Source organism: Musa acuminata, chromosome BXJ2-3 (assembly GCF_036884655.1).
Source record: "Musa acuminata AAA Group cultivar baxijiao chromosome BXJ2-3, Cavendish_Baxijiao_AAA, whole genome shotgun sequence".
Lineage (NCBI taxonomy): Eukaryota > Viridiplantae > Streptophyta > Magnoliopsida > Zingiberales > Musaceae > Musa > Musa acuminata.
The window spans coordinates 8150307-8175133 of NC_088340.1; the positions used below are offsets into that span (position 1 = coordinate 8150307).

General features: G+C 35.1%; 2 protein-coding genes across 2 annotated transcripts; one reads left to right on the forward strand and one right to left on the reverse strand.

Annotated features, from left to right (window-relative positions):
• The first annotated feature begins 11711 nt into the window (after nucleotides 1-11711).
• On the forward strand, nucleotides 11712-13422 carry LOC135607211 (cytochrome P450 71A1-like). Its single transcript, XM_065098831.1, has 2 exons — nucleotides 11712-12637; nucleotides 12718-13422. The coding sequence occupies exons 1-2, from the start codon at nucleotides 11735-11737 to the stop codon at nucleotides 13336-13338; spliced, it is 1524 nt and encodes a 507-aa protein (XP_064954903.1). The 5' UTR covers nucleotides 11712-11734; the 3' UTR covers nucleotides 13339-13422.
• An 8535-nt stretch (nucleotides 13423-21957) lies between these two features.
• On the reverse strand, nucleotides 21958-23706 carry LOC135607212 (cytochrome P450 71A1-like). Its single transcript, XM_065098832.1, has 2 exons — nucleotides 22758-23706; nucleotides 21958-22677 (listed from the first exon to the last, which is right to left on the reverse strand). The coding sequence occupies exons 1-2, from the start codon at nucleotides 23658-23660 to the stop codon at nucleotides 22057-22059; spliced, it is 1524 nt and encodes a 507-aa protein (XP_064954904.1). The 5' UTR covers nucleotides 23661-23706; the 3' UTR covers nucleotides 21958-22056.
• Nucleotides 23707-24827: the final 1121 nt, after the last annotated feature.

Here is a 24827-nt window from a genome sequence, read left to right on the forward strand (position 1 = left end):
AAACTCCTCAGCAGAATGGTGTGGTAGAAAGGATGAACAGAACCATTGAAGAAAGGATTAGGTGTATGCTTTCACACGCAAAGTTATCAAAGTCATTTTGGGGGGAGGCTATGAGAACTACAGTTGACCTGATAAATCTTTCTCCATCAGTTCCTCTGCAAGGTGATGTTCCAGAGAGAGTATGGAGAGGAAAAAATATATCTTATAATCATTTGAGAGTCTTTAGGTGTAAAGCATTTGTTCATATTCCCAAAGATGAAAGGTCAAAGCTTGATAGTAAAGCAAAAGCATGTATCTTCTTAGGATATGGTCATGAAGAGTTTGGGTACAGATTATGGGATCCAGTGAACAAGAAGATTATTAGAAGCAGAGATGTTGTGTTTCTTGAAGACCAATTGTTTGATGATGGTGATAATGTTGAGAAGCCAGAAACCTCTGTTTATATTCCTTGGAGTTTGGGTCCAGTTCCTTCACCTGTAGTTCATGATGATCATGGGGGAGATGAACAAGAAGATTGTGGTGAGAATACTAGTGATGATACACCTACAGTTGATGATGCTGAACCAACTGAACAGGCACCTCCACTACCAGTTGAGATTCCATTGAGAAGATCCACTAGAGAGCGACAACCCTCTACTAGATATCCTCCACATGAGTATGTTATGCTTACTGACGGGGGAGAGCCAGAAACTTACCAAGAAGTTATTCTACATGAGAATAAGAGTGAGTGGCAAGAAGAGATGAGATCCTTGCTTGAGAACCACACCTATGACTTGGTAAAGCTGCCGAAAGAGAAGAAAGCTCTCAAGAATAAGTGGGTTTATAAATTGAAAATTGAAAATAATAGCTCACAACAAAGATACAAGGCACGACTAGTTGTGAAAGGATTCAATCAGAAGAAAGGTATTGACTTTGAAGAAATATTTTCTCCGGTTGTGAAAATGTCCTCTATCCGAGTTGTTCTTGGTTTGGCTGCCCGCTTGAATTTAGAAGTTGAGTAACTTGATTTAAAACAACATTTCTTCATGGTGACTTAGAAGAAGAAATTTACATAGAGCAACCAGAAGGTTTCAAAGTCAAGGGAAAAGAAAATTTGGTATGTAAGCTTAGGAAAAGTTTATATGGACTCAAACAGGCACCTAGACAGTGGTACAAGAAGTTTGATTCCTTTATGATGAGCCAAGGGTATGATAGAACCACATCTGATCATTGTGTGTTTATGAAGAAATTTTCAGATGACGATTTTATTATTTTACTGCTATATGTTGATGATATGTTGATTGTTGGCCATGATGTTAGAAAAATTGAAAAGCTTAAAAGAGAGCTAAGTAAGTCTTTTGCCATGAAAGACTTAGGTTCGGTGAGACAAATACTTGGCATGAAGATTCTTCGTGATAGGAAGAAAAGGAAGATTTGGCTATCTCAGGAGACTTAAATTGAAAAGGTTCTTGAAAGATTCAACATGAGTAAAGTCAAAGCAGTTTGTTCTCCACTTGCAGGTCATTTCAAGCTGAGTTCGAAATAATATCCTACAAATGAGAAAGAAAAAGAAGAAATATCTAGAGTGCCTTACTCATCTGCAGTAGGCAGTTTGATGTATGCTATGGTTTGTACTAGGCCAGATATAGCTCATGCAGTTAGAGTTGTTACCCGATTTCTCTCAATCCTAGAAAGGAACATTGGGCAGCAGTAAAATGGATATTAAGATATCTAAGAGGTACTTCCAGGTTGTGTTTATGTTTTGGTGATGATGAACCTGTGTTAGAAGGGTACACAGATGCAGACATGGCAGGTGATACTGATTCCAGGAAGTCCACTTCGGGATTCTTGATGACATTTGCAGGAGGAGTAGTCTCTTAGCAGTCTAAGTTACAGAAGTGTGTTGTTCTATCAACCACAGAAGCAGAATACATAGCAGTTACTGAAGCCTGCAAGGAAGCTTTATGGATGAAAAAGTTTCTACAGGAATTAGGCTTGAAACAGGAAGGATATACTGTTTACTATGACAGTCAGAGCGCTATTCACCTCTCCAAGAATTCAACATACCATTCTAAATCCAAGCATATTGATGTGAGATATCACTGGATTCGTGATGTGCTTGAGATGAAAGAATTATAGTTAGAAAAGGTGCATACCAATGATAATGGTTCATATATGTTGACAAAGTCTTTACTTAAGGAGAAGCTTGAAGCATGTAGGCGAAGAGAGGGCTTGGTACAGCCCATCATATGAGCTGGAGGGGGAGAATTGTTGGGTCCAGTCCATATGTGGGCTTGGACAATTTGGACCATAAGCCCAAATCAACTAATTGGAGATTAGAGAGAACGAAATTAGGGTGAGATTAGAGTAAGAGCGTGCAGCGTGCGGCGGCGTGGAGAGAAAAGAGGAGAGAGAAATAGAGAGAGAAAGTAAGGTTTTTAAGTTTTTCTGCTTGACGATCGGTGGCCAAACGTTATCAGTTTCGGCCCAAATTTTATGTGAAGAATCCTTGTAGCAAACTCTACAATCCTAACGGTGTTGATCTATAGTTTACCCTCTCTAAGGTACTTTCCTGCGATATCCATTTTGTGAAACCTAGAATTCTCTTTGGAGGAGATCCACCTATATGCTGAAGATATGCTATTCTTGAGCCAAGATCTATGTTCTTGATGTTATTCTAATCCTCTAATTGTTCTAGAGAAAACCTACTGTAAACCTGTTATCATTATTATTGATAGTGGAAGTTTGAGGTGGACTACGGTCCCGTGATTTTTTTCGTATTGGGTTTTCCACATTAAAAAGATTTGGTTTCACTGTGTGATTGATTTATTACTCTATTGTTTATGCTGTGCTGATTGATATTAGCATTTTGATATCAAGTTGGTATTTTGATGAGGAACCTATTTTGATACACAAAGAGGGAAAAGAATTAGTAATATTATAATTAGTAAGTGTCCTTTGTGTCTTTCATTCTTTCAATTATTTTCTTTGTTTAGACTTTTTCTTTGTCCTATATATATAATTTCTCTTAGGAAATCATTAGACAAGGACATATTTATCCTTCTTTCTTTTTAATTTTTAATCTATTTAATTAAGGACAAGAAAACATATCCTCTTTATGTATATGTTTATATGTACCTTTCTTTCTACCATCAAGCCATGACTTGGGCAAAGAAAAAAGAGGTCTCTACTTTTGACAACACAGGTTGAGTATCTTCTGGAGATTTCTTTTAGATGTTTGCACAAAATATCTAATCCTTGATGAAGTATTATTACTTCCTCTAATGACAGATGTGGTCTGATAACTGTGAGATGCCTTAATAGATGATGTTTCATATGCCAAAGGATAAAATCCAATTGGAACTATAGATTTCTTTTGTAGGTGGACAAAAGATTTAAGCAAAGTGTTGGCCAAGGCTTTTATGATCATAATTTTAGTTGTAGGTCCCGAGTATAGGTATTGAATCTTGATAAGCATAGTTCCACAAACCACCAATAAGGTAGATTGAGAATTCTTGATCTCTCGAGAAGGTCTTTATCAAGGTACCATTGATTGTACATTAGCATACAAGTTAAATTGAAAGAATACAATAAAACCTTATCAAGAAGCTTGTATGGAGGAACCCATTTTCTCATAGAAATCATCCACTTATTTGATAAGGTCGAGTGATAGCTCGCACTTAAATTATTTTAATTTTTATAAGAATATATATTCTTCTCAACTTATTTGTTCTATTTTAATTAAATTCAATTATTTTAACAAAAGCTCAAGTCAAAGTCGATTGTATATTTCAATCCTCCATTGGTCTTCATATGACATGAAGCCCATGTCGAAGCGACTACATATAAACTTAATAAAGAAGATGAGAAATAACTGGTTGTAGTACTCGAGAGTGTATGCCTTAAATACTTCTATGGCTAGCTCCGTTAAGAAGATGACTATAATAGAAACCTTATAATTGATCTCATATAATAAGAAATTTAATTTTTGCTTGAGTATATGTGAGTAGGATAACTTAAGTATCTTATAATTAATTTCATATATTGAGAAATTTAATTTTCCACTACCGACTTAGGTGGGAGTTGTTGAACTACATTAATCGTTTTTAAGTATCTTATTGATTGTTGATTATTGATCTTTAGTTTTTTTGTTTTTGTTTTTGACTTTTAATTTTTCTTCTCTCTCTCACCTTAACACTAGTGAATATTTATTTTAATATTATTTATTCTATAATCAAACAACTCTGAGTTAATTTTTTATTATTGTAACTATATGTGAGTTTACATATTGTAATCCAAGCCCCTTTAACATTAATTTTCTAATCAACAAAATATTAATCACAATAAATCTCACTTTTTTCATAGAAAGATCAAATTTTATTATAGTGCTAGTTTGTACAGTATAAACCATGCTTCAAGCAGCACAAATAGACCCAGCTAATTTTATCTATATTAAAAAAAAATTGGTAGAATTTGACATCAAATCTACTTGGCAAAGATTTTGATAATTTATCTTAAGATCTTGAATTTAAATCCTATCTTTATTATTTATTCTTTTAAAAAAGAATAATAGATGCATGCGAATAAGGTAGCAAATGATTACTGCGAATACATCAAAGAATTTACACTCAATATTCTTAATATAGTTCCAAAGAAAACAAGAGGATTCTCCTCGTTCAAAATTTTGATTATGATCTCTGCATAACATTCCACTACCAATCTTGATAGTCCAAGTTGATAGCATATTTCAACATAATTTTTGTTCTCATCAGTTTGATAGCATGCTTGCTGCACGTGGAAGTTGATAGCATATTCATAGGCCAAATGGCTTTCCATCGGAGAATGCATCTCCGGCAATTGAGCTCCAATCATATGAGGAAGTGCCATGCTTGTGCTTTGCGATGGTTTCCTAGTTATTTATAGCTGCATCTCACGCTCAAGAACGAAAGGCCGTGGTAAATGGGGCCCGGAGGGGAGATTGCATGGTCTGTCTTGTTTTCATTTTCTTTTTGTTTCACAAGATTTTAAGATGACGGAGGGAGTAGGTAGAATAATTGATCGAAGATTGTCCTAAATTTTCTTCCAACCAAAAAAGGTCAACCTATAAAGCATAATTAATTGGTCATGATTATGATCAGAGTCATTCGGTATGAGTCTAATTAGTTGATCAATTGATAACATAATATAATATATTTTAAATAAATATTAGAAATAATAAAATATATCTATTACATTCCATTATCAACTCAATAAATCTATCAACTTAAAAAAGAAAAAAGAAAATTCCATCAAGTAAACTTAGAGTATTCCTAATTTAATTCAAAATCTTTTATTTTGGTTAGAATCTCAACATCACATTCCATTATCAATCTTGATATTCCAGGTCAGCTTTTATAGTCATCGAGTTGATAGAATGCTCCAGTCTCACTAATTTCTTGAAAAATGTAATCAAACATATGAATAAGTTTCTTAAAAAATGATTTAATCTATAAATAGGTGTATCCACCAATTAATGATGGCAATATAAAAAAAAAATGTCTTGCTCTCTCATAAATTGTGAAAGATTTTATATATTGTGTCTTTTTTTTTAATCAATGAATAAGATCCAGTGGCAGGACAGAAATCCGACAAAAAGTTTTCTCTCTCAAAATTGTAGGCACAATTATCATTCTTTGATCCTATTTAACCCCTTCAAATTGGTCAGATTTTTTTTTTTTGACCTTTATACTAACGTTACATACTTAGGACATTACTCGCGGGAGGGGAAAAAGGATCGTCAGATTTTTTGTTTTTGACCTTTATACTAACGTTACATAGGACATTACTTGCGGGAGGGAAAGAAGGATCTCCACGACCATATCTTTTTGTCCTAATAATGTATTATATTCATAGTTCAAATGCCTTTTGGAGGAGACATCTCTAGGATGTTCTACCCTTGTTTAACAAAAATAAGCGTATGCTGCTTGTGAGTTGCCTTCACACATTTTTCATGTTTCACAAGCCAACGAACGCAAGCAATAATTCTATCTCATGTTTATCTTGAATCATAGATTGACCAATGAGAAGGCCAACAAGTTGTTTACGATCATAACTGTTGCATGGACACCTCATTTTTCTGGATGTAGGCTCGCTCCATTGTGATGTGGACGCATCAGCATACGTAGAATCTTAATGATCAATGGAAGCACAGTTCCACCAAACGCCAAAGAAGTTGGATCGAGCATGGCCAACAATTCTATGCATAAAGCCATGACCATACTTGGACCTATTTTGCGAGATTCTTATTCCATTAGAATACGTTAAGTCATTAGTAATAATTCTATGCATAAAGCGTCCTTCTCTATATTGATGGCTGCAGATATATCATGAATTCAGCAAAGGAGTAGTGCAGTAAATGCAGTATCAAAACAATTGACAATATCATCCCGACATCATCCTAATGATCTTTATAGATGATTACTTCATTGGCATCAAATTCGTTATTTGAGTTTGCCATAAATTATTTATGATTATCGCTTGTGTCAAAGCGAGTAATTTTACTTTCAAAATTCAACTAAAATTCAAAAACCTAGTAATCGTAATCTAACTCACATCCAATGTAAAATTGATCAGATAAGGATATGCTGATTAAAATTTTATCCAAAGATGTCCAAAAATAGGTCAAGTATGCACATTGATGAATACCATGCTCAATCCACCTTCATATGGTAATCAAGAGTGTATCCCTCTATGTCCTGTCCAAAACTGATTGATATGCCGCTACATCACAGTGATATATACCCTAACAGCTTCAATTCAAGTTATAACTTGACTTTAACAGCTTAGTGGATGATTTCTGAGAGAAAATGGGTTCCTCCATTCAAGCTTTTTGTTAAGGTTTTATTGGATTATTTCCAACGTACAATTAATACGTTGATAAAGACCTTCTCCCGATGTAATCATCGATAATGTCCTTTAATATCAATTAATTACTATAAATAATGTATTACCTTATTATTAACTTTTATATTGCGTATTATAGTTAAGGAAATAATTAAATTTGGTTTTTGGTTAAATTAGAAATTTTACTAATCAATTAAATTATTAATTGATTTATTTCTTAATGAGTGATTTGATTTTTAGGAAATAAATAGTTTACATTCTATTTGTGTGAAGTATAAGAAATGAATATTATATTTCTCTAAAAAATAAAAATAAATTAAAAATAAGAATTAAATTATTATTTACCTTTTGGAAAGATCTCATCTTCTCTTATATAAAGGAGACTACTCTTCTCTCAAAGCTTAATAATGGGAGAATTAAGGAGAGGACTACGCGAGAAGATAATATTGAGGAAAGGATAGCTAAGGAGAGGTATGATCTTTTCTTTTTTTAACTAGGTTTGATTTATATTTTGAAATCTTGATGTTGAGATTGTTATAATTTTTGATGCATAATGATGTTTTAATTTCAAAATTTATGATTAGTAAATAATGATAATTATTTTATGATGTTAGAATGATTATTTAATTTATATTGATCTCTTAAGCTTAAGTGAATTTTAATATTGATTTAATTATTAAAATTTTATTTTTAGATTAGCATAATAGTTTTATTTTATTTAATTAGATATATCTATGTTTCAAGAATTATGTGTGAATTTCTATAATGTAATTAGTTTTAAATTTTAGATTATGAATTTAAAGTTTTAATTAATGGATTTGAGTTATTCTTTAATAATTTTAAATATTAAAATTTAATTTGATAAGAGGAGTCTAATTGGGTTCTGACTTGAGTCAAATTGATCGATCAAATCGAATCGACTCATCCCATGTGGTCATGTACGACCTAGCTCATGTGACCAAGTATGACCTAGCTCATGTGACTCGACATAACTCAATATATGTGGCCGGGTAGGAGCCAGCCCATATGGTATATACAATCCAACCCATGTTGCCAGACATGACCCAACCCATGTGACTAGATACGATCCAATTCATATGGCTATGTATGACCTAACCCATGTGGTAAGATACGACCCAACTATGTGGCTAGGTATGACCCAACTATGTGGCTATGCATGACCCAACATATGTGGCTAGGTACGATCCAGTTCATTTGGTCATGTATGACCTTGCCCATGTGATAAGGTATGACCCAACCATATGACCAAGCATGAGCCAACTCATGTGATTAGGTATGATCCAATCCATGTGGTCATGTATGACCCAACTCATATGGTAAGGTATGACCCAACCATGTGGCTAGGCATGGGCCAACTTATGCGGCTAGGTACGACCTAGTCTATGTGGTCAGATACAACCTCAACTCATGTCTCTAGGTACGACCAACTCGTGAGCCAAGCATGACCTAGTTCAATGGTAAGACTCAGCCCAATTTATAAGTAAGGCTTAGCCTAGTCCATGAAGTTAAGCTTATCCAACTATACGATTGACATTAAACATATCATTGCTCCTTTTATATAACCTATCGTACCTCAACTCAACATATTACTTGGAACATGCATATGCAGCGTATGTGCCCATCCAAGACTTAGGTGGGTTGGTTCGGTTTGGGTTAGCACTATACAATATAGTCTGATTTCCTCTCTCTCTCTCTATTGGTTGGAGCTTGTTAATTAACTAAATTAGATAGGTTTGATCAGTTAAAACCAGTTTAGGGTGATTCAAAACTAGACCAGTCTAGGATGATTCCAGATCGGTTCTATAAAGATTTAAGGTTGGTTCCATTAGATCATAATTGAATTGAGTTTAGTTTAAGTCAATTAACTTATTCCAATTAAGGTTTTGGTTGATTGTGGACTATTGAGAGATTGATGTTTCATGCATTTATAATTTAATGAATTTAAATATTTTATCTAAAGATGTCATTTAAAAATGATGATTGGTTTTTAACTTTCTTAAGTTTATGATATTGATATGATTATTATTATGTAGTAGATATGACTAAGCTAGTAGTTCACATTGGAAGTGCAAAAAGGAGCTACGGGCTCATCACAATGCGAAGCCACCAATGAACATAGTATAGCAGATTTACATCAAGTATGGTCTCATAATATTTAATCATATTGATTTCTTGATACATGCGTGAGTGAATGGATGAGTGTAAATAAATAATCATGGATGTTTATATATCCTTGCCGAGAGTAGCAATTCCCTTTGGGGATTAGCGGACCACCATCAGACGTAATGGTTAGACGATTTCTCCATCTGCTATTGGGAGGAACGTGTCTTCACTTGAGCGGGTGAGGGATACCACTCCATTCGTTATTAGGAGTGCGATATGGATTATCTCCATCCATTGTTTAGCGAAATCCATCCCATAGAATATGGCTCTCCATCCGTTGTTCGAAGAGTACACCATCGGGTGATGTACACATTTGTTATTATGTATATGTTGTATGTGGTCGATATATAATTTTATTTATTATGTAAGAAATTATCATCTTTTTTTCATGAGTTTTATGACGAATAGATATATTATTATTTTTAATAAATTATTGATATTTATTTTTATTTTATGAATATTAAATATTATTTTAATGATTATTTTGAGATTCGTACGAGAATTTATAGTTATTGATATGTTTTTATTTTATATTTATTTTCAGAGCAATCTATTATTTTGTAATAAATTTGTGATCCTTAAGATGTGATCATTTTGTAATTAATAGAATATTAACTATTGTAAAGATAATAATTTAAATTTAAAAATAAATATAAATATAAATATAAATTATGAATAATAAATTACTGATTTATTATTCTTTTTATAAATCCACATCAAGAATACTTTAGTTGGTGGAACTATGCTTATCAATATTCTGTACTCTATGGTGGGACCTACACCTAAAACTATGGTCTCTCTAGCCAACACCTTACTTAAAATCTTTTGTCTAGCTACAGAAGAAATCTATAGTTCCATTTGGCTCTAAGGTGTGAAACATCAACATCTTAGTATCTTAGTTATAGAGGAAGTAAGGATTGGATATTTTGTGTAAACATCCAAAAGAAATCTCGAGGAGAGACTCGATCTGTGTGGTCAAAAATAGGGGCCTCTTTTGTCCTTGCCCAAGTCATGATGGTAGAAAGTAATATATATATATATATATATATATATATATATATATATATATATATATATATATAAAGAGGATATATTTTCTTATCCTTAATTAAATAGATTAAAAATTAAAAAGAAAGAAGGGCATGGAATTTTATATGTCGTTGCCTAATGATTGCCTAAGAGAAATTATTATAGTTAAAAAAAAAATCTAAACAAAGAAAAAAATTGAAAGAGTCAAAAAGACACAAAAGCACTTGTTGATTATACTATTGATTTCTAGGTACAACTAATTATAAAAAAAAAAATCTATATTGCAAATAGCCTGCTTAAATGATGTGCTAGAGTTTTAATATAACCATATAAATATAATATGATAAGATAAAATAACTTTATCTTTATATAAAGTGTTTACCGGTGTGATAGATCACCAAGATATTTTAAAAAATAATAAAACTTACTAATGACGTAAGCTTACTGTGTGATCTAATCATCATAATTATGAAATCATAGGTTAATAATGATGCTCGGACGATTTCTATAAGAAAACTACCAAGTTTTTAATTTTTTTTTTCCAAAATGATACTCATACTTCAAATAATACATAAAGTACCTCTCAATAACCTCAATGATATTTTGTCTATCAATTTTTCCACTTATTTTTTTTTATCAGTTTTGAATTACAACGGTATTTTCCAATTTATTATAATATTTTATTAAGGTTCTAAAAGAATTATAAAACTATTAAAAAATATAAGTGACATCATATTATGTCTTTTTTATTGTCATTCTTAATACAGATTATTGAGGGATATTTCAAATATTATTAGAAATAGAAAATCATTTAAAGAAACATCTTTTGAAAAAAAAATTAAAAAAAATTAAGAAAATCGCACATGATGACAAATTGGTGTTTGCTTGAGAGGTTGGTTTTCCCATTGGAAGAAAATTTAGATCTAACTTGTCCTGTTATTTAGATATACAATTATCGTACCTATTATTTCCATTAATATCAAAAGAACAAAGTACTTGTTGTAGAGCAATTAATATCAAAACAGATCCACAATATTGAACTATAAATTAGAAGGGGATTTTGATCTAACTTATCCCGCTAGTTAGACATACAATTACCTGCTTAATATTTCCATTAATATCAAAAGAATAAAGTACTTGTTCTGAAACAATTAATATGACCACAATATCCAACTATAAGTTAGAAGAGAATTTTGATCTAACTTATCTCTCGCTAGTTAGATATACAATTGTCCAATCTATTATTTCCATTAATATCAAAAGAATAAAGTACTTGTTGTGAAGCAATTAATATGACCACAATATCCAACTCTTAAGTTAGAAGAGAATTTTGATCTAACTTGTCCCGTTAGTTGGATATTCAATTATCCTGTCGACTATTTCCATTATTATCAAAAGAACAAAGTACTTGTTGTGCAGCAATTAATATGAGAATAAATCAACTCAGTGCCCCAATATCCAACTGTCAGTTAGAAGAGAAGAATTTTGATCAAACTTGTTCCGCTAGTTAGATATATAATTGTCTTATTTATTATTTTTATTAATCTCAAAAGAACAAAATACTTATTAGCTCGGTACAGTGTCACAACTATAAATCAGCAGGCACTCCTACCATTCCCTTATCAACAACATACGTGAGCTACCATCACAAAACGCAACCATGGCAGTTCTTACCCTCCTGCTCTCCCCTCTCCCTTCTCTTCTCGTTGTTCTCGCACTGCTGTCTTCACTTCTTCTCGCAGGTCGGAAGGCGAGAGGTGGCTCGGCGACCTGGAAACTCCCTCCAGGCCCACCCAAGCTCCCCGTCATCGGCCACCTCCACCTCTTGGGGAGCAGCTTGCTGCATCGCTCCCTTTGGGAACTCTCCAAGAAACATGGACCTCTCATGCACTTGAAACTTGGTCGAGTCCCCGTTGTCGTCGTGTCCTCGCCGGAGATGGCTAAGGAAGTGCTCAAGACACACGACCTTGAGTGCTGCAGTCGGCCTTCGCTCCTCTCCTTTTCCAAGTTTTCATACGGTTTCTCCGACGTCGCCCTCATCCCATACGGAGAACGATGGAGGCAGCTTCGGAAGTTCTGCACCGTCGAACTCTTCAGCACCAGGAAGATCAACTCTTTTAGGGACATAAGAAAAGAAGAGATGGAGCGAGTGACGAAACTGATATGTTCTCACGTTCGCGCTTCATCCATGGTCAACCTGAGCGAGTTGCTGCTCTCGCTTTCCTGCAATATGACATGCAGATCTGCCTTTGGCTCTGGCTTCGACGATGGAGGCGACATCCAACTCCACGACATGCTCAGAGAAGCCCAAGCGGCGGTGGGAGGCTTGTTTTTATCTGATTACTTACCATTGTTGGGGTGGGTTGATAGGCTAAGTGGGATGAGATCCAGACTTGAAAGGGCCTTTCTTAAGCTCGATAGCATCTATCAACGCCGTATAGATTACCACCAAGATCGATTGAGGCAACAAGGTAAAGAAGATGGAGACGTCTTAGATGCTTTGCTCCGCATGCAAAAGGATGAGGAGGGTCTAACAGAAGACCACATCAAAGGAGTTCTCATGGTAGTTGATGCCACCCTTTTCACAGCATCCAGTTCTTGTTAACGCCTTTTCTCTTTCATAACAACCAAGCTCAAGTGCAGGATATTTTCATTGCTGGGACGGACACATCCTCGGCAACCGTGGAGTGGGCGATGGCGGAGCTCATCAGACAACCTGAGCTGATGAAGAGAGCACAAGACGAGGTAAGACGATGTGTCGGAAGCAAAGGGGAGGTGGAGGAGAGTGACCTTCACCAACTTCATTTCTTCAAGTGTGTCATCAAGGAGACGATGAGGCTGCACCCTGCCGCTCCGCTGCTACTTCCTAGGGAAACCATGCAGCACTTTAAGCTTAATGGCTATGATATTCTACCCAAAACATGGATGTATGTGAATGCTTGGGCGATAGGAAGAGATCCCAATTCGTGGGGGAGGCCTCATGTCTTTGATCCAGAGAGGTTCATGCATGACTCCACGGAGGCAAGTGGGCAGGATTTCAAGCTCATACCATTTGGCGAAGGTCGAAGGATCTGCCCCGGTAAAAATCTTGGAATGTTAATGGTGGAACTTGTGCTTGCCAACCTCCTCTACTCCTTTGATTGGCATTTACCACCTGGAATGGTGAAGGAGGACATCAGTATGGAGGAAGCACCTGGTGTCACCGTGCATAGAGAGTATGCTCTTTGTCTCATGGCCACCAAATATGATGCAACAACAGCCTGAATTGCTTGTGCATGTTAAAGTACTAATATGTCCAAGTATTTTAAATGATACGCTTGTTTACTTTACAAGTGATTTAAATGATTAGTACTAATATGTTCCTGTTAAAGTATCAGATTGAATAAAGACAGTCATATGTGTCGATTTGTGCAATTAAAACATCTGGCGATATCTTCTGTTTGTAATTTATTGTTTCATGTAAAGAAGTGCGTGACTATATTTCATAACTTTGTGGTTGGATTTTTCATTTTTAGAAAAGAGTATACTCTTCTATCAACTAACCTAACATCACCTTCTGTCATTGTAAGGTTAAGTGATAAGAATTGAGACTTTTCTTAGTGGGATTATGGCATGGCATTGACTAACTATGGCTGTTTTATTTCTTAGGGGTTTTTGCGTTGAAAGTAACCGTGAAGAAGACAAAAGTAAATTTGTGCTTTCACGAGATTGGTTTTGAAGATTCATAATGCTTGGGGCTTTCAACTTGACGTCTGTGTTAGAGATCTCTTAAGGAGATCGAATCGAAGTCAAGTTGTGGCCCAGTTAAAATATTATTCAAACTTAAATAATTAAAAATCTCAATATAGTAGTTAAGTCGGATGATGCACGAAAATAAGTTGGATTAATGTATTTGATTGGACATGGCGTGGATAATGATCAAAATTGAAGTGAAGGTTGCTTGAAGTTGAAGAATTGTAACATAATGATTAGTCATATTTACCTCATAAAGAAAAATATTTTATTATGTCATAATTGATTCTTTACATTTATTCTTGATTGTAAGCATCTCTTATATATTACCATGTATGATTAATTAGCCTTTTATGTAGGTTTTGAAGTCTACCTAAGTGTAGTGTTGGGTAACACAAATCATAGAGGTGGATAATAATTTTCGTGTTCTCCATAATTCTCTTTGTGGTTCTCTACCTCTTTCGCCCGTCACAATATGTTATACTTTATGTTTAAGGAGTAAACCTAAAATACTTGAGCCTAATTATTGTAATAATTAAAAAATATAATAATTCTTTTATTTTGTATTTTTTTATCTAAAGACTCTGACTCTAGAAATTTAAAAATACTTAAGATATTTCATATAAAATAATTCATGGTCAATTAAAAGATCTTTATTAAAATATTTAATGATCTTTTTGTTGAATCTCGTATTTTGATAATTATTTTATGATTTAATCTGTGTTTTGAGTGACGCAGGATGCTTCAATCAGGATGAGACAATCAAAGTAGGAAGAATTATGTTGGGCCAGAGGAAAACATATCAGAAGATTGGATGTCGAGCCGGAGGATCAGTCGACGTATCGACAGAATGCTTCGGGCCATGGATTCGGGCATCGGGCCAAGAAGAGCGGATATTGTGCCAAGGATATCGGAGTTGCGGAGTCAACTGGCCGATTGGGCAATAGGCCGTAAGAGAGGACGATGCGCCGAAGAATCAGACGAAGCGTCGAGGGACCAATGACATGCCGGACAACATGATTAATGCTTAGTATTAATTGTATAAATCGAAGTGTGTTTTTACATGTGTAAGATTAACTATGATAGCAAGGTATGAAGTAAAATGAAGTCCCGGAGTCATGAATCAAACTTGGGAGTTCGAGAGTTCGTCGGAAGTCCGGTCGTCCGTCGGAAGTTCTGTCGGAACCAGCCGAGAAGTCTCGGAGCTTGCTAGAGAAGTTCATCGGAACTCGCCATAAAGATCATCGTGAAGTGCAAGAGCTTGTCGGGAGTTCGCTAGAACATTGCCAAGAGATCGTCGGAAGTTCGCCGGAAGCTCGCTAGAAGAAACTAGACTTATAGACTTATTTAGCTTAGAATATGTCTTAGGAATCATAGTTAGCATGTAATTGGGTTTGGATTTGGGCCAACCCAATTAGGGGCCAGTTAAGCCCATGTAAGGACTGTGTCGGGCCTAATGAGAGGCCCAAATAGTGCCTTAAGAGGTGACACCGTCATGGCAATGGTACCGCCGAGACATAGCCTCCGAGAGGTTGTAGGCAATGACACCGCTAGTCTGGGTGGTGGTACCGCCTAGTGGCAGAGTGCCAGGCAATGGTACCGCCCAGTGCAGTGTCAGTGTCAGACTGACACTAGCGGTAGTACCACCCAGCGTAGGCGGTGGTACCGCCCGGACCTAGAAAACCCCGGATGAGATATTTTTAGGCTCCAAGTTTGAATCAACTTGAAGTCTATAAATACCTCTCTTATCCCTAGTTAAAGCACACAAGCATAGAGAGTTTAAAAGTGAAGAAATGCTGTTGCAATCATTTGAGAAATCCCTCCTCTAGATCTAACTTTAGAATTCTGTTTAAGAGTGTGAGTGCTTGTAAGGGTTGTCTCCTAAACCCAGTAAAAGGAGAATCAGGGTGTAAGAAGGAGGTTGATCTTCGCCTATTAAAGGAAGATCGATAGTGGATGCCGGTGGTCTCGACGGAAGAGGAATCAGAGTAGTGGATGTAGGTCACGATGACCAAACCACTATAAATTGGTTTGTCTTTTCTTTTGTATAATTTATCTTACTACAAACCTCTTTACTTACTTTACAACTACTATGCTCTTCTGTACACTTTCAAAGTTAATACCTTTACGAAATTTTCGTCGAAAACGAATTTAATCGTAACAAAGTTTAGAACCGACGTGATTTTTGTGATGACCCCGTTCCTAACAATTGGTATCAGAGCCTCGTTATTTCTCACTTGGTTTAACACCTAAGAGAAATTGCTCTTTCCGGCTTTCAAAAGGGTTACTCTCTCATTCGTCCTCCCTTTTTCAATGGGATGGACTACACTTATTAGAAAACTCGAATGAGAGTTTTCTTGCTTTCATTAAATCTCGATTTATGACACATAGTCAAATTTGATTTTTAAAAGTCTTCTCTTCAAACAAATCATTGGAATGATTTAGAAAAGAAGATATTTTCTTTAAATGCAAAGGCTGTGAATGCCTTATTTTGTTCCTTAGACAAAAACGAGTTTAATCGAATTTCTATTTGCGAAACGACTTTCAAAATTTAGCATACTCTCGAAATCATACATGAAGGCACTAGCAAAGTTAAATATTCAAAAATCAACTTTTTGATGCATGATTTTGAACTATTTCAAAATGAAACCAAGCGAGACTATTGGAGACATATACACCCATTTTACGGATGTCGTCAATAGTATAAAAGCTCTTGGTAAAACTTTTTCGAATTTTGAACTTGTTAGTAAAGTTTTACAATCACTTTCTAAAAATTGGGATTCGAAAATAACGGCTATTCAAGAATAAAAAAATCTGAATACTTTTTTGATCGAAGAACTTATCGGGTCTTTGATGACTTATGAAATGACGTGCAATACACATGAAGAACTTGAGAACCACCTTCCAAAGGACATGAAGGATTTCAGATTAAGAACAATCAAAGACCATTCGAGCATAAACTCAAGTGATGGTGAACTTGAACTATAAATGAAATTTAGAAAGTTCATGAAACAAAAATTAAAAAGCAAAAAGAATAAAACTACTTGCTTTGAACGCAAGAAGAAGAACATAAATTGGGATGAATCGAGCTCCTCCGAAGACGAGGAGAAAATCAACAAAGGCGTGGTGGCAAACTATGCCTTAACAACTTTCGACGATGAGGTAATTAAAATGCCCTTAGTTTACTTCGAAATTGCATGATGTTTTTTATGATGCATTTATTTTTTATTTAGTTTAAAAAAACTATTTTTTTAAAAAATATATGTTTAAAAATATAATGAAAATGTAAAAAATTGATATCTAGTAATTTTGAAAATGATAATAAAAATTACATGTTTAATAACTAAATGATTTTTTTTGAAAATGTCTTATGCCCAATAAAACCATGATTAATGAATATGCTTTGTGTTTAATGATTTCTTTGGCTTGTATGCCCATGATGAATGTTTTGAAAATAAATGTTTATATCATACTTGATGATTTGTATGCTTGAGGACTTGAAGCAATGAGTTGAAATTATTTTTTTTTTTCAATTATGTATTACACTATTTGATCTTGATGATTTTTTATCTTTCCGTTTTAAATGATGATGCATGGATTTGAAAGAAAAGAATATGCATGTATCAAATCAATCAATAAGTTGAAACAAAAGGAGGAAAGTATTTTTCTTGAAAATTTCTTTTTTCTCTATCTTATCGATTTTTCATTAAGGGACCAATAAAATTATTTATGTCATTTTGAATCTCTTGAAAGAAATATTGAGATTTTGATGATTTTGATAATTTAAATTTGAAAGAGTTTTATCAAAATCATGATCTTGGTTTCTTGGAATTACTTGAGATTTTTTGAATCAAAATCTCTTCTTTATACACCTACAATTTTTTTTGGTATTTTATTTATAGAAGAAATTTACTATATGAATCATACCTTTTGGCATTTAATTGGTCTTATCTTTCATGACATGATTTCTTTGTATTTATTGCTTGTATGTCTTGAAATGTTTTGGAATGATACATGCAACACTATGATTTTTTGAAATAATATGAAAATCAATAATTATCATTTTCTAAAATAATACTCTAGAATGATGATTTGGAATCATGCATGTAATGATGATTTTATATTTTATATATATGATGCTTTGGTATTAAGCATGTAATACTTTAACTTATGATAATGATGCATGAAATGATGAAATATTCATGATAAAATAATTATTTTAACATTCATGATTTGAATTTTCATCTATACTATTTTCCTTTGTCATAATATGAAAATTCATATAAAAGGGTCTTCTCTTCTTTTTAACAATTTCAAAGGGGGAGATAAAAGATGTTAGCTCACATAATTCAAGAAGAAAACAAAAATTACACTTCTCAAAAGAGAAGAAAGAACTTATTTCTTGAACATCTCAAATTGTTAGCTTCCATGTTGTAAAATAATGTAACATTTTGTTAGCTTATGTTATTACAAAGGAAGTAAATATTTGCTAGCTTACGTATTGAAAGGAGAAGAACTTGATATCTTGAACATCACCAAAAATTTGCTACCTTGTATGATGTAAAATTTGATAAAATTGCTAGCTTGTGATATAAAGAGAAGCAGAGAGTTGCTATCTCAAAAGAAGCAAAAGTGTTATCTTACCTATCTTAAGAAATAAAACATGCTAACTTGCATATATTTAATTATTGCTAGCTTGCATAATGATAAAATTGAAAATTATGTTTATTATGCAATGACTTGAAATTATGTCCAAACACTTGATAGTTGGAACTTCTCCTTTTTGTTGATGACAAAGGGGGAGAAGTATGATCATGTTATGCATGATAAAGTGTTACAAATATTCATGATAAAATTTGCAATGACTTGAATTCAGTTTGAATTCAATGTTCTATCAATATGACATATTGATAGGGGGAGTTTGTTTAAACTCCGGAAATTTGTTTTAACTCCGTCATCAATTGGTTGTCATCATAAAAAAGGGGGAGATTGTTGAATCTTGTCTTTTGATGATAAAACCAATTGATAATTATTTTATGATTTAATCTACGTTTTGAGTGACGTAGGATACTTCGATCAGGATGAGATAATTAAAGTAGGAAGAATCATGTTGGGCTAGAGGAAAACATGTTAAAAGATTGGACGTCGGGTCGGAGGATCAGTTGATGTATCGACAAAAGGCTTCGGGCCATGGATTCGGGCATTGGGCCAAGAAGAGCGGATATTATGCCAAGGATATCGGAGTTGCGAAGTCAACTGGCCGATTGGGCAATAGGCCGTAAGAGAGGACGATGCAATATCAGTGTTAGACTAACACTGACGGTGGTACCGCCCAACGCAGACAATGGTACCACCCAGACCCAAGAAACCCGGGATGAGATATTTTTAGACTCTAAGTTTCAATCAACTTGAAGCCTATAAATATCCCTCTCATCCCTAGTTAAAGCATACAAGCACAGAGAGTTTAAAAGTGAAGAAATGTTGTTGCAATCACTTGAGAAATCCCTCCTCTAGATCTAACTTTAGAATTCTGTTTAGGAGGAGTGTGAGTGCCTGTAAGGGTTATCTTCTAAAACCAGTAAAAGGAAAATTGAGGTGTAAGAAGAATGTTGATCTTCGCCTATAAAAGGAAGATCAATAGTGGAGGCCGATGGCCTCGACGGAAGAGGAATAGGAGGAGTGGATGTAGGCCACGACGATCGAACCACTATAAATTGATTTATCTTTTTATTTATTTATTTATCTTATTGCAAACCTTTTTACTTGTTTTATATCCACTACGCTCTTCCGTACACTTTCAAAGTTAATATCTTTACAAAACAGTTTTTTGTCGGAAACGGATTTTCTCGCAAGAAGTTTTGAACCGATGTGATTTTTACCGCTGCACTAATTCACACCCCTCCCCCCCCCTCTTAGTGTCGACCCCATTCCTAACACTTTTGAACAATAATTTTAATAAATAATATTTACATTAATTGATATTAAAAATATACTTTTATTTATTATTTATCAAACACAAAGAATTCTACAACACATTTACTCAAAGCAGGTGAAAAATTAGAGGGCGACACATCGCTGTTTTCCATTGGCTGCTGAACTGTATGCATATGTTTCTTTGCGCTTGCATATCCAATCAGTCATTATCCCTCACCAAGGATCAAAACATATCCTTTGGATTATAATTATTGTACCAATTATAATTCATGTGACCATCCATATATACTTTTTTATTACCGGTCATCCTTGTCCATATGACTCGCCTAATATAAGTTGTTGAGACATCAAATTATTTGATTCTTGAGTCAAATTAATTAGAGCTATCATATATGATGCTTGCATTATTAAAAATATTCATTTATGTGATATGATAAAAAATATGTGTCAAAAGATAGACACATTAATGTAGACCGAAAGAGTTAAGCGACATGTAATAAGTTTGATTCATGATTTAATGTTCAAATTTTTAGATCGTATTTGGTGTCTATTTTCGTTTGCATTAGTTCCGCCCAGTTTAGTTATTAGAGTCTTGAAAGAATAAAGTTGATATGATTGGATTAAAATATTCTAACAACGAGAAAATTATAAATAAATCCTTAGATGACATAATATCTTTAGTTTTTTAATCATTTTCTCTGACCTGTTTAACCTAAAAAATTTATATATAAAGATTTTGGACAACTCCTATTTATAGCTCGACAATATTTTCTTGTTATCTTCTTGTTACTTTTTAGGCTTCACGTATTAGTAAGATGTATCCTGAGCTTATTGACATAATAAAATATTTTTTATAAGGTAAATATGACTAATCATGACATAATTCTTCAAATTCAAGCAACCTTTAACCAAGCCAACCAACAAGGGGGCATGCGATTCAATTCTATACCAAAAGCAGCCAACAAAGACAAAGATGAGGAAGCTTACGACGATGATGAGAAGGAGGACGATGTGAAACGAGAGGACGAGTTCTATGGGCTCCTTGTGGCCCCTCACACCCAATCTATTAATAGCACTAACAGAGGAGTCCTTTGGTGTCCTTATGAGCATGATGTTGTAAATGACCATACTTTTAGAAGAGGGCACTGAAGCTATGTGGTGATTCTCAACTTAACTTGATTTGAAATCCTTGAGAGATCTCTAACACATACGTCTAAGTTGAAAGCCCCAAGCATTCTGCATCTTTGAACTCAATCTTGCGGAAGCACAAATTTACATTGTCTTCTTCACAGTTACTTCAAAGGAATAAAAGAGCCATAATTAGTCAATGCCATGCCATAATCCGACTAAGAGAAGTCTCAATTCTTATCACTCGACAGAAGGTGCTGTTTCGTTTAGCTGATAGAAGCTCTCAGATTTTTTATCGCTGGAGTATACTCTTTTCTCAAAATGAACAATTCGACCACAAAAGTTATGAAATATAGTCACACACTTCTTTTCATGAAACAATAAATCACAAACTGAAGATATCACCAGATGTTTTAATTGCACAAATCGACACATATGACTGTCTTTATTAGTACTAATCATTTAAATCACTTGTACAGTAAACAAGCGTATCATTTAAAGTACTTAGACATATTAGTACTTCAACATGCACATGCAATTCAGGCTGTTGGTGCATCATATTTGGTGGCCATGAGACAAAGAGCATACGAGCATACTCTCTATTCATTGTAAAACCAGCTGCTTCCTCCATACTGATGTCCTCCTTCACCATTCCAGGTGGTAAATGCCAATCAAAGGAGTAGATGAGATTGGCAAGCACAAGTTCCACCATTAACATTCCAAGATTTTTACCGGGGCAGATCCTTCGACCTTCGCCAAATGGTATGAGCTTGAAATCCTGCCCACTTACCTCCGTGGAGTCATGCATGAACCTCCCTGGATCAAAGACATGAGGCCTCGCCCACGAATTGGGATCTCTTCCTATCGCCCAAGCATTCACATACATCCATGTTTTGGGTAAAATATCATAGCCATTTAGCTGATAGAAGCTCTCAGATTTTTTATCGCTGGAGTATACTCTTTTCTCAAAATGAACAATTCAACCACAAAAGTTATGAAATATAGTCACACACTTCTTTTCATGAAACAATAAATCACAAACTGAAGATATCACCAGATGTTTTAATTGCACAAATCGACACATATGACTGTCTTTATTAGTACTAATCATTTAAATCACTTGTAAAGTAAACAAGCGTATCATTTAAAATACTTGGACATATTAGTACTTTAACATGCACAAGCAATTCAGGCTGTTGTTGCATCATATTTGGTGGCCATGAGACAAAGAGCATACTCTCTATGCACGGTGACACCAGGTGCTTCCTCCATACTGATGTCCTCCTTCACCATTCCAGGTGGTAAATGCCAATCAAAGGAGTAGAGGAGGTTGGCAAGCACAAGTTCCACCATTAACATTCCAAGATTTTTACCGGGGCAGATCCTTCGACCTTCGCCAAATGGTATGAGCTTGAAATCCTGCCCACTTGCCTCCGTGGAGTCATGCATGAACCTCTCTGGATCAAAGACATGAGGCCTCCCCCACGAATTGGGATCTCTTCCTATCGCCCAAGCATTCACATACATCCATGTTTTGGGTAGAATATCATAGCCATTAAGCTTAAAGTGCTGCATGGTTTCCCTAGGAAGTAGCAGCGGAGCGGGAGGGTGCAGCCTCATCGTCTCCTTGATGACACACTTGAAGAAATGAAGTTGGTGAAGGTCACTCTCCTCCACCTCCCCTTTGCTTCCGACACATCGTCTTACCTCGTCTTGTGCTCTCTTCATCAGCTCAGGTTGTCTGATGAGCTCCGCCATCGCCCACTCCACGGTTGCCGAGGATGTGTCCGTCCCAGCAATGAAAATATCCTGCACTTGAGCTTGGTTGTTATGAAAGAGAAAAGGCGTTAACAAGAACTGGATGCTGTGAAAAGGGTGGCATCAACTACCATGAGAACTCCTTTGATGTGGTCTTCTGTTAGACCCTCCTCATCCTTTTGCATGCGGAGCAAAGCATCTAAGACGTCTCCATCTTCTTTACCTTGTTGCCTCAATCGATCTTGGTGGTAATCTATACGGCGTTGATAGATGCTATCGAGCTTAAGAAAGGCCCTTTCAAGTCTGGATCTCATCCCACTTAGCCTATCAACCCACCCCAACAATGGTAAGTAATCAGATAAAAACAAGCCACTTAACTCTTCTTGGGCTTCTCTGAGCATGTCGTGGAGTTGGATGTCGCCTCCATCGTCGAAGCCAGAGCCAAAGGCAGATCTGCATGTCATATTGCAGGAAAGCGAGAGCAGCAACTCGCTCAGGTTGACCATGGATGAAGCGCGAACGTGAGAACATATCAGTTTCGTCACTCGCTCCATCTCTTCTTTTCTTATGTCCCTAAAAGAGTTGATCTTCCTGGTGCTTAAGAGTTCGACGGTGCAGAGCTTCCGAAGCTGCCTCCATCGTTCTCCGTATGGGATGAAGGCGACGTCGGAGAGACCGTATGAAAACTTGGAAAAGGAGAGGAGCGAAGGCCGACTGCAGCACTCAAGGTCGTGTGTCTTTAGCACTTCCTTAGCCATCTCCGGCGAGGACACGACGACAACGGGGACTCGACCAAATTTCAAGTGCATGAGAGGTCCATGTTTCTTGGAGAGTTCCCAAAGGGAGCGATGCAGCAAGCTGCTCCCCAAGAGGTGGAGGTGGCCGATGACGGGGAGCTTGGGTGGGCCTGGAGGGAGTTTCCAGGTCGCCGAGCCACCTCTCGCCTTCCGACCTGCGAGAAGAAGTGAAGACAGCAGTGCGAGAACAACGAGAAGAGAAGGGAGAGGTGAGAGCAGGAGGGGAGGAAGGGCCATGGTTGCGTTTTGTGATGGTAGCACACGTATGTTGTTGATAAGGGAATGGTAGGAGTGCCTGCTGATTTATAGTTGTGACACTGTACCGAGCTAATAAGTATTTTGTTCTTTTGAGATTAATAAAAATAATAAATAAGATAATTATATATCTAACTAGCGGCGGAACAGATCAAAATTCTCTTCTGACTTAACAGTTGGATATTGTGACACTGAGTTGATTTGTTCTCATAGCACAACAAGTACTTTGTTCTTTTGATATTAATGGAAATAATAGATAGGATAATTGTATATCCAGCTAGCGGGACAAGTTAGATCAAAATTCTCTTCTAACTTATAGTTGGATATTGTGGTCATATTAATTGCTTCACAACAAGTACTTTATCCTTTTGATATTAATGGAAATAATAGGCAGGATAATTGTATATCCAACTAGCCGGATAAATTAGATCAAGATTCTCTTCTAACATATAGTTAGATATTGTTGCAGATCTGTTTTTATATTAATTGTCCACAGCAAGTACTTTGTTCTTTGATATTAATAAAAATAATAAGTAAGATAATTGTAAATCCAACTTGCAGGACAAGTTAGATCAAAAATATCTTGTAATTTATAGTTGGATATTATGGTCATATTAATTACTCCATAATAAGTACTTTATTCTTTTGATATTAATGAAAATAATAGATTGGACAATTGTATATCTAACTAGCGAGAGATAAGTTAGATCAAAATTCTCTTCTAACTTATAGTTGGATATTGTGATCATATTAATTGTTTCAGAACAAGTACTTTATTCTTTTGATATTAATGGAAATATTAAGCAGGTAATTGTATGTCTAACTAGTGGGATAAGTTAGATCAAAATCCCCTTCTAATTTATAGTTCAATATTGTGGAGATATTAATTGCTCTATAACAAGTACTTTGTTCTTTTGATATTAATGGAAATAATATGTACGATAATTGTATATCCAAATAGCAGGACAAGTTAGATCTAAATTTTCTTCCAATGGGAAAACCAACCTCTCAAGCTAACACCAATTTGTCACGTAAGAATCATGTGTGATTTTCTTAATTGTTTTTATTTTTTAATTCAAAAGATGTTTCTTTAAATGGTTTTCTATTTCTAATAATATTTGAAATATCCCTTAATAATCTGTAATAAGA